The sequence below is a fragment of the Parasteatoda tepidariorum genome, chromosome 2 (genome assembly GCF_043381705.1).
Source record: "Parasteatoda tepidariorum isolate YZ-2023 chromosome 2, CAS_Ptep_4.0, whole genome shotgun sequence".
Taxonomy (NCBI): Eukaryota; Metazoa; Arthropoda; class Arachnida; order Araneae; family Theridiidae; genus Parasteatoda; species Parasteatoda tepidariorum.
Genome location: NC_092205.1, coordinates 22561227 through 22577732, shown reverse-complemented (window position 1 = coordinate 22577732; position 16506 = coordinate 22561227). Strand labels below are relative to the sequence as shown.

General features: G+C 26.2%; 1 protein-coding gene across 2 annotated transcripts in view; it reads left to right on the top strand.

Annotated features, from left to right (window-relative positions):
- Positions 1–16003, top strand: part of LOC107436888 (vacuole membrane protein 1) — a 71399-nt gene extending 55396 nt beyond the window's left edge. Inside the window, exons 5-12 of one of the 2 annotated variants that reach the window (XM_043048657.2) lie at positions 171–250; positions 2537–2624; positions 2850–2901; positions 2990–3078; positions 3705–3785; positions 6166–6344; positions 10160–10262; positions 14971–16003. In XM_043048657.2, the coding sequence (XP_042904591.2) occupies positions 171–250; positions 2537–2624; positions 2850–2901; positions 2990–3078; positions 3705–3785; positions 6166–6344; positions 10160–10262; positions 14971–15117 (819 nt within the window). In that variant the 3' untranslated portion in view covers positions 15118–16003. Of the gene's footprint in view, positions 1–170; positions 251–2536; positions 2625–2849; positions 2902–2989; positions 3079–3704; positions 3786–6165; positions 6345–7871; positions 7975–10159; positions 10263–14970 lie in introns of both variants that reach the window. The other variant, XM_071177284.1, reaches the window with a different exon arrangement.
- Positions 16004–16506: the final 503 nt, after the last annotated feature.

The window sequence follows — 16506 nt, the reverse complement described above, 5'->3', positions numbered from 1 at the left end:
AAAAGTGAAGACAATTGGAGTATTTACTCCTATAAAAAAAAATATTGTTATCATTCTTTACAGTTTTGATTTAAATCTATTTGAAATTCGCTTTTTATGTAGTTTTTTCAGTTTATTTTAGTAAATTTTAAAAGAAAATTTTTTTAAAAATCATTTATTCTTTATTTTAGGGTCCTTATATTGCAGCCGTTACATTAGCAGCTTATGAATGTAATAGTCTTGATTTTCCTCAGCCTCCATACCCTGATGAGTGAGTACCCTGCATGCCCTGATCATTTAAGAACTTCTTTTGATATTTTTTAAAAATGTTTTTTATTTTAAATTCCTATTGTATTAAATATCATTTTATAAATTGACTTAAAGTATATTTATACTTTTACTAATAATTTGTTACCTTTTTGGTTTTCAGATCTGAGGCAAAAAAAAAAAAAAAAAAAAACATGTTTTAAGTCATGTTTGAAATTTTATTTTTAAACTTTAAGTTTCTAATGGTTATTGTAATCATAACAATATTGCTAATTTAATGAAAGACATGAAGAAAAAATAACAGTATAGAAATATCTGCTGATTTTAATATATAATCTGATGCTGATTTTAATATAAATATCTGCTGATATTAAACATTTTAATCAAAATGTGTTATTTTACATTTCTTGTTATCCTATTCAATTTCCTTGTCGCAAATTGATAAAATTTTAGGAACCCTCTCCCCCCCCTCAAAGTGTCATTGTCTGTGAACAACCCATAAATCCGTATGAACAACACATTGTGGTTTTAAAACATGTCTAAAAAATTGGCTGCATTAATTAGTACATTTATCTTTTACCCAATTTAAACTGATCCTTAAATTTTCCATTAAATATCTTTCCTAAAAGAGCTTATTCAGGAATCTTGGTTATAACTGTGGCCCAGATACTGATGACATTTGCATTTTTCGACTTTTTTTTGGGGGGGGGGGGTATTAGTTCATTTTACAGCTCTTACTATATTATAAAAATTTTAAAATTGTAACTTGTTGATACTTTTTCATAAAAATCAATGTTTATAGCATCTCATCTATTTATCCTCCCATAACTTATAAAAGATTGTGAATTGCATAGAGAATAAGGTTTTCAAGGAAAGTATTAGTTAAGTTTCTGAAAAATATAGGTTAAAACATAGATGTATGGGAAATATATACCATATGTGCAGTAAAATTTTAAATTTTCTTTAAACAGCATTTAACAGCTCGCATATTTAACTGATGTAATTTTTAAAATTTTTTTGTAGCTTTATCATAACTGGTTCAATTGAATAATCGTCTTACCTTAAAAAATATAACATGATAAAAATATTTAGTTAGGCTTCCATTTACACACTATCACCAAAGCTTATGCTGTCATTTATTGTATTTGTGTTGTAAGTATTGGCTGAATGTGAATCGAATGTCTGCTTAGAATATCACTTCAATTAGCATTTCACTACCACTGGGGAAAACAATTCTTTGAAGAGCCTAAAAGTTAACATGTATGCAGTGTTTTCATTACGAAAAAAAATGGGAGAAAATTTCTCACCCTTTCTCAAAAACAGGGTGAGATTTCAAAAAGTTTAGTGAGATTTCTAAAAATTGAAAAAAAACAAGAATAGACTTGGAAAAAAATTATTTCTTTAACTATAATACATTTTTAACATCTTCTAATTGCATATTTTTGCTGCATCATCATATGGAAAATGTTCTATATCTACTTTTTCATCAGCTATTATATTTATTTGGTTGAAAAATATCTGGTTTCGTTTTAACAGTTTCTACCGACATTTGTTTCATTTTCATTTGTCCGTTACGGAGTAGAAGATGTCGCCTTAACAAGGTATTTGACCATCTTACATCCATGCACAAAAAATGTAAACGTCTTACATGAAGAAACCTTACCTACGGTGAACATGTGGTTGCAGAGAAATGCGTTCTGAAAGGGGTTCGGGGGGGGGGGGGTTCTGCTGTTTTCACTGGTTCTGAACAATACTGGTAAATAGGGAAGCTAGATAACAAGGACCGATGTTCAAAATAATGAAAGATCAAGGATAGATAATGAAAGAAAAGTAAAACGGATTTTATTGAAAATAGCAACAAAAAAAATTTTTTCTCCAAAATTCGCGCATTTTGAAATTGATTAATAGAGTGCATGAACTTCTCATGTTAATCATTTCTTATTGCGAGAAAAGAAAAAAATATTCGAGATTCTCGTGATGTAGTGAAAACACTGTGTATGCAAATATTTTATGTAACTAATCATCAGATGTAGTTAACCTTGTTTTCATAAACTTTTTATTAAAATGGAAATATTTTTATGGATCGTTTGTTTATTTTAAATTTTCAGGTTAATTTTAGCTTTACCTTGAGCCTAGTATTCTTCATTAAGTCATTACAAATTAGTTATAAAAACTCTGAGAATTTTTCCATTTGATAGTAATTCTGAAGAATATTTTTCTCGTTTTACATGATGTTGTACTTACTATCATCATAACCTTTTTGAATAGTTTTTTTTTAATGTAATTTCAGAATTATATGTCCAGAAGGGGATCACAGCACCAATGTTATAACGATACTGAAAATTATGAGTAAAGTTAGACTTGAAGCATTTATGTGGGTAAGTTTAAGTACAAAAACTGAATGTTTTAATTTGTTGAGGTTAGATACTTAATTACCTTCATTTTTTTACCTGAAGGAATTAAAATCTGTTAAATTATTTATAATTGTCTTCATTTGAAGTTAAATAACATTTTCATACTCTTTATGACAGTGAATATAATCATTAATACTATGTTTTTTAACAGGTCAATCTCATTTTTTAATTGAATTGAATTATTTCTAGGGTCTGGGTACAGCGCTTGGGGAATTACCTCCTTACTTTATGGCTAAAGCAGGTATTTTTATTTTTAACTTAAGTAATGATTTTCTTGTGATTTGCAATAAATATTATAATTTACTTACCAATTTTTTTCCCCTGTGTAGCGAGACTGTCTGGCCAAGATCATGATGATGAAGATCTTAAAGAATTTGAAGAATTAATTCAAGTGAAGAAAAATAAGCCCAGTGAACAAGTAGGTTACATTGATAATAAATATTTCTGTGTGCTTTATAGAGTATTCTATCTAAATGTTTTAGTACTAAGGATATATAATTTTATATTGGATGTCGTAACGTATAGGTTTTATAAAAGACTGTAACATCTATATTTTAATGCTGTCATTTAAGAGGATTTTATTAAAAAAAAACTTAATTATAATCAGTGGTTGATATTTCTTTTTTAGCTTGATGGAAAATCTGAATTTTTTGACGCATAATTTTTAGATTCTTTAAGCAATAGCAATTTTTGTTTAATTTAATTTTCAACTGTTATCTTCACGTAAAGTTTTTTTATTAATTTTATTTCCAATGCCTACCGGTGTTAATATTTTCGTCAATTCAGGCATTTACAGGACATATTTTTTCAACATGTATATGGTGTATTTATCGTTAATTTTTTCCCTTATCATATGTTGAACATTTTAGTGTTATTCAGTTTGATAAGTTTCTTTAATTTGTATTCTAACATCTATCTTATTGTTAATATTACTAAAGAAAGTAATTTTAGTTAAGAAATTTGAAATTGTAAATAACTATGTATTGAATTTAAATTCTATATTATTTACAATGCGTTAAAATGTCATTTTTATTTATTTTGTAGTCCTTTTATGATAGAGCAAAATTGGCTGTTCAAAAACTTGTTGAGCGTGTTGGATTTTTTGGTATTCTAGCTTGTGCATCCGTAAGTGAATTATTTGCATTCATTGTTTTTGGAAATGTAATTTAAATGTTTTAGTTAGATATATCTTATAATAGAATAAATACCTAAATATTTTCATAAATGTAATTTTGTATTTAATGTCTATGGATTATATCATGCCTGTGTTTAAAACACTACTATAAGATAAAACAAAATTTCCCTGCTATGCATGAAATATGAATAATTATTGCATGTATGACCATTTGGAGTAGTTACAATGGTTTTCATAGTTTATTAATATGCACCTTGGTTTTAATTTTCGTCCGTTCAAATATTGATAGCAAAGATGAAAATTTAGCATATTCCTAATTACTAAAAAAATTTATTTTTAAAAAACTTATCTTAGTAAAAAGTTTTCATATTTTTATTTGTAAAGAGTGCAATTTGCAGATTCTTATAATAAATTAATAAACATTTTAGAACCAGTTTAAGTGTACCAGAATTGGACAAGATAATGTAAATACTGTTACTTTTACAGGTTAAGTTTTTATTTCCCCTTACTATTAAAGCTACAGAAAATTTCCTGTGTGAAAAGTTTTTTATATTCTGAAATATTAAAATCCAAGCTTTTCAAAATTGAGATCTGTAACCATACCAAAATTTTAGTAATTATGATAAGTAATTTAATGTGTTTTTCTTTCAACATTTTTTATAGAAATGTGCTCTTTACAAATATGCTAACTTTATGCCTTAGAAATAAATTTCTAGATAAAAACAAATATTTATACAATTGTTATTAAAAAGGAAAAAAAGAAAACTGGAAACTTTTAGCTTTTTTGCTAACCCAAACTAATATGCACTTTTCATTTAGATACATGTGATGTTAATTTCTATTTTAATCTTTCAAAATCTGCTATAACTTTTGACTAATAAAATTTACAAGGACTTTTCATTGAAAGAAATTACTGTTTCTCAAAATGGACTTAGTAGTATTTTCTAAAAATAGACGTAGTAGTATTTCTATTGATGCACAGTGGCTGAGTGGTAGCGCTTTGCGCTCCACCAGTGCCACAGGTTCTGGGTTCAAACCTTGGGCCTGGCAAGGTTGACTCAGCCTTTCATCCCTTCAGTGGGTCGATAAAATGAGTATGAAGCAGGCTTGGGAACTAAACACTGGGAGTTCTGCATTTGGCTGACCACCGGAACAGCTGCTCCTGCACCCTAGAGTCCAAGGTCAAGAAAACTGAGATTGGTACAGTAGGCCTTGGCCCTCTATGGGCTGTCGCGCCACTGTGTTTAGTTTAGTATTTTTATTTTGTCCAAACTCTGTATATTTGAGTGTTATAAATCATAAACTTGACGGGCTTTCTGTCTCCTTAATATATGTGCCAGTTGTGATACAATTATTGAAGCTTTTAAAAGTGATGCAATTAATCTAGCAAGTATTAGTTTTAAAACACTATTGTAAGTAATTGATATAAGTATTTAATATATTTACTTTTCACATTATACCTACAACTTTTATAAAATTCCTCTGGCATGTCTCTTAATATTCTCCTTTAAGTAACAAAAGAAGGAGCAAGTTTTTTTATTGGTGAACCATAGATTTACTCAGGAGTGCACAACCTTCTTCATGTGAAGGACATTCCAAAAAAATAAAAAAAGCTTTTGGGAGATTCTATGATTTCTATATTTATATCTATTGATTGATTTCATTATTACTATTTGTTATAAACCAATATCAATGTCTCTTTAATACTTGAGAAAGTATAGTAATATTTATGAAATATTAAAAGTATAATCAGAAAGTGAAAAATGTTTGAAATTCTGCACACTTTGTCTTCAAAATAAATTATCCTTTATTAATGTTATTTTTTAATTTCAATGTTTTTATTTTTTAAAAATTTAAAGAAATTACTTTGAAAAAGAGTTACAAAACTTTTTACTCTAGTTAGGGGGTTGCAAGGTTACACATTGACCATTTGCTAGTTTAAATACGCTGCAGACTTCAGGTAGTATGCCGATAACTTTGCTTGTACTTAATTTGGCAAATCTATATATTACAAAAATTTTCTTGTCATGCACAGTTTTTCTTAGAAAAAACCATGGGAAAGAATGACTAAAACTAGTTTTCTGTGTGGAAAGTAATTATTGCAAATTCAGTGTTAACCGTTTAAGAGGAGCTTGTTTTATGATTTTAAAAAATAAATATTTTCATTTAAGTTCAAAATATCAGAATTGTCCAAAAATATAATTGTCTTAGTTTTTATGATGCATAATTTTTTTAAAGATTAATGTACAAAAATTTTAAAAACAGTTTCCAACTAAGGAATTGTTTTGCTACATTTTTAACAATTTAGCAATCAATTATTTATTTTTTGCATGTGATTTGTTTCAAAAATTCTTTTTTCTCTCTCTTTAGATTCCAAATCCTTTATTTGATCTTGCTGGAATCACCTGTGGACATTTCCTTGTACCCTTCTGGACATTTTTTGGAGCTACAATGATTGGAAAAGCTATCATAAAGATGCATATTCAAAAACTATTTGTTATAATTGCATTCAATGAGCGATTAGTGCTTGAACTAGTGAACAAGATGAAGTAATTATTATAGTTCATTTACTATTTTTAACTATATCTTTGCACAAAAGGATTTTACCAAATTGATATAGTATTTTATGTAAAGTATATCTTTGCACAAAATAATTTTGCCAAATTGATATAGTATTTTATGTAAAGTATATTTTTGCACAAAATAATTTTGCCAAATAGATATAATAAATTATGTAAAGTATATCTTCGTACAAAATGATTGAAATTCATATTGCATTTTATTTAACCTGCAGCACCGATTTATAAATTTTCTTAATTATATTACTGAGCTGTTTTTTAAAAAAAAATTGTTTAATGGATTCATTTGGATATTTAAGCATTGCTAATTTTTGTTAACTTCTATCGTGGGGTCTATTTTAAAATGTTGAAGAAAAATTTTTGAATTGTGCTGCTAAACTGTATTAAACTGTGCAATTTAATAAAATACAAAATTCATCCTAAATAAAATAAGTTGTTTGAACTTGGAAATTTATAATTTAGTCTGTAAAATCTTTTAAATTTATCTGATATTGTTCTTTTTTCCCCCTCTTTCTAAAATTGGGTTTCAGCTTCATCAAATATTAAATAATAAAGTCAAAAAATTTATTTATGTGTGAATATATTTTGGGTTTTAGGTTTACTAATTTGGCCTTTAAAAGTGTTATCAATGTTTACCTAATTTTATTAAAAATATGTATTTATATATTTTTAATGTTTAGGTATTTCAAAATTTGCAAAGTTTCTATTCTTTTATTCATTAATTTTATTTATTCATTCATTTATGTGTGAAAATATTATGGATTTTAGGTTTGCTAATTTAGCCATTATTCATTTATTCATTCGTTTTATTTAATCATTCATTTATGTGTGAAAATATTATGGATTTTAGATTTACTAATTTAGCCATTAAAAGTGTAATCAATTTTTATCTAATCTTATTAAAAATATATATTTGAAAATTTTTTTCAATATTTAGGTACTTCAAAGTTTGCTAAGTTTTTATTTTGAATATATTTACTTACTCCAAATATTCTAAGCTCTTTGGAAAGGAAAATTATGGCTGTGCTGGCAAATTTAGCTGTTTAGAAATATATCTATATTTATTATTTTGTATATTTTTCTAACTATACTCATTCGTTGTAGTTAGTATCAAATAATTGACATTAAGTAATGCAACAGTGGAAAATTTATTCATACAATTATCCAGCAATTACTAAGACAATTTTTAAAAAGTTTTTTTTTTATTTAGTTTAAAAATTTTTTTAATATGCTACTTAGAAAATAATTAAGAAAAATATCTTTTTAACCACCCATGTTTAGAAACTAAGTTTTTGTTGCCAAAAGACTCTGTGGTAATGCTGTTTTTCTTTCACTGCATCACAGAATATGAATTCTGTATAATAAATTTTTGCCACATTACTGTTGGTTCGATATTATATAGCCATGTTAAATAAACGAGACATTATGTGTCAAATGGATGAATCTCATTAGTGTATACTTATTATTTTTTTTTTAATGTTTCATATTGTTTTTCAGATACATTCCCCACGTTGGGAAATATCTGCATGCCCCACTGGAGGAGTTTTTAGCGAAACAAAAAGCAAATCTGCATCGAAAACCTGGAATGCCTGGAACATCAGTGAGTTTTTTTCTTTCTAATACAGAGATTTTAGAAAAATTAACAGAAATAATTAGTTTGATTTTATTAATGTTAGGAAGAAGTGCATAATGTATTTAATACTTTTTACATAACTTAACAAAGTGTTTAACAAAATTTTGGGATTTGTACTTTTTTTTTTTTTTTTTTTTTTTTTTTTTTTTTTTTTTTTTTTTTTTTTTTTTTTTTNTATATCTTCGCACAAAATAATTTTGCCAAATTGATATAGTATTTTATGTAAAGTATATCTTCGCACAAAATAATTTTGCCAAATTGATATAGTATTTTATGTAAAGTATATCTTCGCACAAAATAATTTTGCCAAATTGATATAGTATTTTATGTAAAGTATATCTTCGCACAAAATAATTTTGCCAAATTGATATAGTATTTTATGTAAAGTATATCTTCGCACAAAATAATTTTGCCAAATTGATATAGTATTTTATGTAAAGTATATCTTCGCACAAAATAATTTTGCCAAATTGATATAGTATTTTATGTAAAGTATATCTTCGCACAAAATAATTTTGCCAAATTGATATAGTATTTTATGTAAAGTATATCTTCGCACAAAATAATTTTGCCAAATTGATATAGTATTTTATGTAAAGTATATCTTCGCACAAAATAATTTTGCCAAATTGATATAGTATTTTATGTAAAGTATATCTTCGCACAAAATAATTTTGCCAAATTGATATAGTATTTTATGTAAAGTATATCTTCGCACAAAATAATTTTGCCAAATTGATATAGTATTTTATGTAAAGTATATCTTCGCACAAAATAATTTTGCCAAATTGATATAGTATTTTATGTAAAGTATATCTTCGCACAAAATAATTTTGCCAAATTGATATAGTATTTTATGTAAAGTATATCTTCGCACAAAATAATTTTGCCAAATTGATATAGTATTTTATGTAAAGTATATCTTCGCACAAAATAATTTTGCCAAATTGATATAGTATTTTATGTAAAGTATATCTTCGCACAAAATAATTTTGCCAAATTGATATAGTATTTTATGTAAAGTATATCTTCGCACAAAATAATTTTGCCAAATTGATATAGTATTTTATGTAAAGTATATCTTCGCACAAAATAATTTTGCCAAATTGATATAGTATTTTATGTAAAATATATGTTTGTACAAAATTGCAGTACTGATTTATAAATTTTCTTAATTATATATTACTGAAATTGTTTAATGAGTTCATTAAGATATTAAGCATTGCTAATTTTTGTTGATAACTTCTATCTTGGGGTCTATTTTAAAATGTTGAAGAAAAAATTTTGAATTGTGCTGGTAAACTGTATTAAACTGTGCACTTTAATAAAATACAAAACTCATCCTAAATAAAATAAGTTGTTTGGACTTGGAAATTTATAGCTTGGTCTGTAAAATCTTTTAAAATTATCTGATATTGTTCTTTTTTTCTCTTCTCTTTCTAAAACTGGGTTTCAGCTTCATCAAATATTAAATAATAAAGTCAAAAAATTCATTTAGGTGTGAAAATATTATGGATTTTAGGTTTACTAATTTAGCCATTAAAAGTGTAATCAATGTTTACCTAATCATATTAAAAATATATATATATATTTTAATGTTTAGGTACTTCAAATTTTGTTATATATTTACTTACTCCAAATGTTCTAAGCTCTTTGGAAAGAAAAATTATGGCTGTGGTGGCGAATTTAGCTGTTTAGAAATATATCTATATTTATTATTTTGTATATTTTCTAACTATACTGATCATTTGTTGTAGTTAGTATCAAATAATTGACATTAAGTCATGCAACAATGGAAAACTTATTCATACGATTAGCAAGCAATTACCAAGACAATTTTTAAAAAGTTTTTTTTAAATTTAATTTAAAAATTGTTTTTATTATGCTACTTAAAAAATAATTTAGAAAAAAATCTTTTAAGCCACCCATGTTTAGAAACTAAGTTTTTGTTACCAAAAACCTCTATGGTAATGCTGTTTTCCTTTCACTGCATCACGGAATATAAATTTTGTATAAAATTTTTTTACCACATTACTGTTGGTTCGATATTATATAGCCATGTTAAATAAATGAGACATTATGTGTCAAATGGATGAATCTCATTAGTGTGTACTTATCATTATTTTTTTTAATGTTTCATATTATTTTTCAGATACATTCCCCATGTTGGGAAATATCTGCATGCTCCACTGGAGGAGTTTTTAGCGAAACAAAAAGCAAATCTGCATCGAAAACCTGGAATGCCTGGAACATCAGTGAGTTTTTTTCTTTCTAATACAGAGATTTTAGAAAAATTAGCAAAAATAATTAGTTTGATTTTTTAATATTAGGAAGAAGTGCATAATGTATTTAATACACTTTTTACATAACTTACAACAGAGTTCCCACGGTCCTTAAAAGTCCTTAAAAACTGCTTGTTTTTTATTTTGGAGAATAAGGACCCTTAAAAGTACTTAATTTTGGTACAGGGTTTTTAAAAGCTCTTAATTTTTTAGTAGGATAGGATATTTGTTTGATAGGAACAATTTTTCAGTTCAAATTTTTAAAACAAAATGTTGTTCTTTTATCACTTAGAATTAGACCATGCATCGAGGGTATAGCATTTTAAAGAGACAAAAAATTAAAGTGGAGGGCAAGGGCAAGAAAGGACGTCCTTTCATTAATATATTGGTTCTTTCATTAATCTATTCTGCTTTTGCCTAGAATGATACTCTATGAGGAGAGTGGAGCATTCTAAAAGAAAAGAATAGTGTGGACAAGTGGGTTACTGCACATGGAAGAGATAGTGCATTTTATGGGGGGTGTGTGGTTTTAAGATACCTGAGTAGAAGACCTACACTAACCTTCAAAATTGACAGAATTCAAAAAATTCAATTCTACTGGTAATGCGTCTGCTTATTGGAATTAAGTAAAATGCTAAGAAAAGAAGCATCTAAAGATATATATTTGAACTAGAATCCGTAACGAAAACTATTTCCCAAAATCTTGAAGAATTCAATAAATTTGTATAATATTTCAATGTGTAATAAGTAACTGTAAATTTATAGAAAGCACAAAATTTTTAAAATTCATGATTGTGCTGAAAATTAAACAGATCTATAAGAAACAGGGTTTGAAAAATCCCAGCCTACCTAGGTTTTTCATCAGAAACTTTGGATTTATTAGGTTTTTGAAGAAAACCAAGTTTTTTTTTTCAAAAGTACTTTAAATTTTTTTTATTGAGTACTAAATAAGAAAGCATGATTTACTTCTAACAAGAAAGTTAAATATTTGGTAACTATTTATAATTTGTTTTGTTGCCTTGTAAAATTAGTTTATTTATTATAGTTTTTATTTATGGTTTTAGATAGTTACACTATTATTTTTATTTCTTAAGGATAAGCTGATTGTTACATAAAAATTTAAACCTACTCAACTAAAAGGTCCTTAGATCTTAATAATCATTTTATTCAGTTAACATTGCTACTTAATATACTGTTTTTAATATTTGTTCAATATTTGGTTGCTTTAAAATTAGTTCATGTGTTTCGCCAGAATGTTTAGTAACATTATGTAAAGTTAATTCCTAATAACAGGTTTAGCTGGAAATAATTTTGATAAAGTTCGTCATGAAAGTAAATATAACACATTTGCTGGTCTAGTAGCAAAATATAAAAATTTGTTGTAATAATTTTTTCAATGTTTTTGCCAAATTTTTATTTACATGAAAAAAATTTCAAATCTTAATTTCTGCACTTAATTTTACATTTCAATTTCTATGAAATCATTAAAAATGGAAAAGAGATCAGTTTCGTTTGTTAATTTTTACAATCTGAAAATATTTTTTAAAAAACCCGACCCGGGTTTGCAAAAATTGCCTAGTACTTCTTTGGCGGCCCTTGTTAATTTATACAATTATATCAGTGCTTACATTATAATTAAATTGTTTTTTATTATTTCTTTTATTTATTGATTTTTTTCAGAAAGGTAAATAATTGGTACTGTTACTGGTGTCATAAGTATATTCTATGATAAACAAGCATACTATTTTTAAAGTCCTTAATTTTTCTAAAAAAAGTCCTTAAAAGTGCTTAATTTTTGCTTTGTTAAAAGAGTGAGAACCCTGTACAAGTGTTTCAAGAAATTTTGAACTATTGATTAAAAATAAGCAGCATTATTAACAAAAATATATCTATATATAATATGAATCAAATCTAACTTTTTTGATGCTATTTAGAATATGCTTTGTCACTTTCTGAAAAAAAAGCAAAATTGAAGAAATTCTTGTCAAAAAGTTTTTTAATTAAATCTTTACATTAAATTCTTTTTTATTTCTTTTTTTTAATTTGAGAAGTACTTGTAGTTTATTTCTAATACACGTTCATATTAAATAATTATAATTGCATTAGTTACTGATATGAAATAAGGATATTGTATCATATTTTAATTTGCAAATTCACCACCACTAAATGAATCACTGGATCATAAAATCAAATACACTAGAACAGAAACATTACAATCTCAATACATGTTTTTATCATTCTTTAATGAGATCATTGTTGATGTTTTATAAAATCAAACTTTTGGGTTTTTTAAAATCTTTTTCCTATCTGAATATGAATTTTTTTCTCAGATGTGTAGTATATGGATAATACATAACACTCAGCCATATGTGAAAAGAAATGCTGTTGCAAGTTTAAATTACAGGTTTTGATGATATTATAGGGTTAGATTGTAAAAAAGTGAAACAGGAGGGGGACCGATAAGAAATCCAAATGAAAACTTCGTATTATAGAAATGTTATTCAATTTCAATGATTATGTACTCAATAACTCTCACCATTAAAAAGAAGAAAAAAATGTGGCTACAACAGTATCTTTATAACGGTTTATAACGGAATCTAATTATACACAAAGAATAGACCGATTGCCTTGCAAATTCAGTGGAAAAAGACATGTTAAGTGACGGAAATCAATGTATTAAGTTACGGAAAAACTTTAAATTTATCTGCAGTTCAAAAATTTTGCGCTTTTTATATATTTAGCTTATTAAAAGGCCAATGTGTCCAATTCTACAATGCATAATGAAATAGCTGCTGCCCTAGTAAAAGAAACTACTAAAATTAGTTGAAATGTTATTTTAAATTAATTAGATTTTTATTAATGAAAAAAATTCAGAAACAGTGAAGTTGAAATAAAATATTTTTTGTTTCGATTATATTAACTTATTGAGAAAAAAAAACATCAAAAACAAAATTTTTGAAAGAAAAAAAAACTTAACATTGGTAAACTAAACAAAATTTGTAAGTATGTAAAGTTTAAAATTTAAGAAATTTGAAGTTATTTCTGAAATAAATTATGTTGCATTTTAAGTCATATTCCAAAATTTAAAAGTTAACTTATTGTAGGCTTAAAAGTATTGAGATCCCATGAGCTTGGAGGTTTTTGCCAAAGTCTTAAGAGTTTTTGTTAAAATAAATTGGAACACATTTCCGTGTTAACAGAAACTTATGTGAAATAAAGCAGGGATGATACTGTTGAGACCATTTATTTTTTGCCTAATTTCTCCGAGAAATAAAATTTTTTAAAATTAGTTTGTCTTCCAAGCATAAGTTAATCTCCTGCAACTGCCACTTGAAACCATCCATTAGCCAAAGGATATCCATTATACTATTTTTATTAATTTTTTTTTAACTAAGGCTAATGTATTAAACAGTTTTAACCTTTTTGATATGGCTGGTACAACAGTTGTACCTTTTTATTTTGTCCTGTTTCAAAAGTATTTGATGTGTGAGACATGTTATGTTGAAAAACACAAAGACAAAACTAATATAGTAACACAAAACATTAATGTGTCTCATATATAAAATACTTTTATAACAGAAAAAGAGATGCAACTGTACCAGCCTTGTTCGGGTACAGCTATTGTACAAGCTGTCTTAAGAAGGTTAATCCAGATCATGCTTAGGGTGCATTATGATTATGGTGTATTATAAATAAAGATTGAAAATACTTTTTCACACTAATTTTGAGTCTAATTCAGAATCATTAAAATAAGGATTTGTTTTATATTTTCTACTTAACAAATATTGTTCATAAAAGATGAGATATAATATTTTATTTAATATCTCCTTGATCTCATTTTTTAAGAGAAAAATGCTGTTAATAACTGCAGGGTTGGACAAAATTTGTCATGAAATGTCATGATTTTAACTATTTTTTAAAAACAAATTCATGGAAAGCCATGAATTTAGTTTGCCAAAAAATCTCATTTTTAAAATGAAATTTACCCTCCCCTCAATTTTATGGTGTTCTGAATATCTGAATTTGTCACAAAATCCCCACTCACGGTCATATGTTATTAAAATATAAAATGTTTTTATCATTTTCTTCAAAAATTATGGTGCTCTTTCAAAACAAATGAAGGAAACTGCATTATTTTTAGAGAGAATCATCTTTTAAACTTCTGTGATTTCAGAATTTTTGGTAATTTTTTTTATTTTAATCAATTTAAAATTCTAGCTAAAGCAAGCCAGTCATTGGCAAATTTTTTTATAATCCGAAATGAGAACAAAAAAAATCAGGAGTATTTCCTTTCCTAAGAACAAGAAAAGTATCTTTAGAATATAATTCTGCAGTAAAAAAGAAAAATATTTGCTTATGCCTTTTATTCAGCTATTTTATTGCTTCAACTCTTTCTTTACCCTGTTTTTTTTTAAAAATTTTGAATCTACAAATATGAGAATGCAGAGTATAACAGTTTTGGTTATAGTACCTATCATTTCAATTAATGTTAAGTTGCTTTTTTAAATTTATTGTTGTGTTTTTGTCGGAGAAAATAGTAACTTCGTTAAGTCATGAAAAATTCTTGGAATTAGTCATGGAAAGTCATAAATTCGAAAATCTAAAATGTAGCAGATCCCTGTAAATGATCAATTACTGACTAGTTTATGAAGCACTTATTTAAATCTTACTTCTTTTACAGGAGGGTACATGGCTTGCCTGGATTTTTGAAAAGTTTGTCATCAGCATGATTTTATACTATGTTTTGTCCATTGTCAACTCCATGGCTCAGAGTCACCACAAACGAATACACAAAAGACAGCGGAGTGTCAAAGTGGCGACAGACTGAACGTGCCATTTCCATTCGGGGAGACAGTGCCGCCGAGCGTGCGCTGTTCCTCTTTTGACCAATTGTGAATAAAACAGAAAAATATTCAGCATAGATTTTATAAAAAGCCTATCTGTACTTTAATTCTTCAGTTTTAATTTTTTTAATATGATTTTGCCCGGGAAAAAAATGAAATCGCTGTGAATTAGAGGAGTCATCATTATTAATAATCATCATAAAGAACTTACTTAAACTAGAGAAGCTGTATTGTATTTGTCCCTAGTAGAAGAGTATATGGAGTATCAGATTTGTATGAAGTATTTGTACATAAGTATACATATATATATATATTAATATATTTACTTATATTTGTTACTTTGTTGTTCATATGGGGGGTGGTGAGGTTTTTGTGATAATTATGTTCAATCACTGATAGGAAACAATTGTTTGAATGCTGTTTAAGGATTTTATTTTAATTATTGTGTAAAAGTAATCAAATACATTGTATTTAAACATATTAAGCAATATGTCGATATGGTATGCAATTTTTGTATTTAGAGGGATATGTCCCACTTTACTGTTATATATTTTAAACTTTTGTGATATATTGTAAGGATAATAAAATGCACTCTATAAACACTTAAAACTATTAATGGGCATGCCAAATTTTATTTCTTACCATAGTTCTTTTGCGCTTGTAACTTTTAATGCCTCTTTGACCAAATTACATAGCATTTGTCAGAATTTGCCTTTAAAAAATAATTTTCAAATCAATAAAACAATTTTCAGTATTTTCATTCAAATCTTTTACGTTTCATTCAGCTCAGTTTCTAGACAGATTTATTGTTTTCTTACTATTTATTTGTATTTAAAATTGTATTGCAATAAAATTTATAACTGCATTTTACTTTTTGGTGTTATTTACAGCTATTTTTTTTTCCCCTCTTATCGATATCTTGCACAAAAGCATATATGTTTCGAAATATGGTTTCAAGAATTATATTAATTTCAGATTGCAATTAATTTGTATCAATATTCAATTAATTTGTATTTAGTAAAATCATATTAAGAAATATAAAACTATTTTCAGAGGTACAAATAAAAGTTGAATACAATGTAATACAGTACAGAACCCGTTATCCGGAAATCAGAAAACCAAAAAAACCGGAACGAAATTTGATAAATTTTCCCGCAATTTTTTTTAAAAAAAAATTTTTTNTCAGATTGCAATTAATTTGTATCAATATTCAATTAATTTGTATTTAGTAAAATCATATTAAGAAATATAAAACTATTTTCAGAGGTGCAAATTACAATGTAATATTAAGAATTAATTTGGTTTAAGGCTTCTAAATAATCTTTAAGTGAAGACAAAGGTTTAATTCCAACTAGCGATATGCAAAAATAATT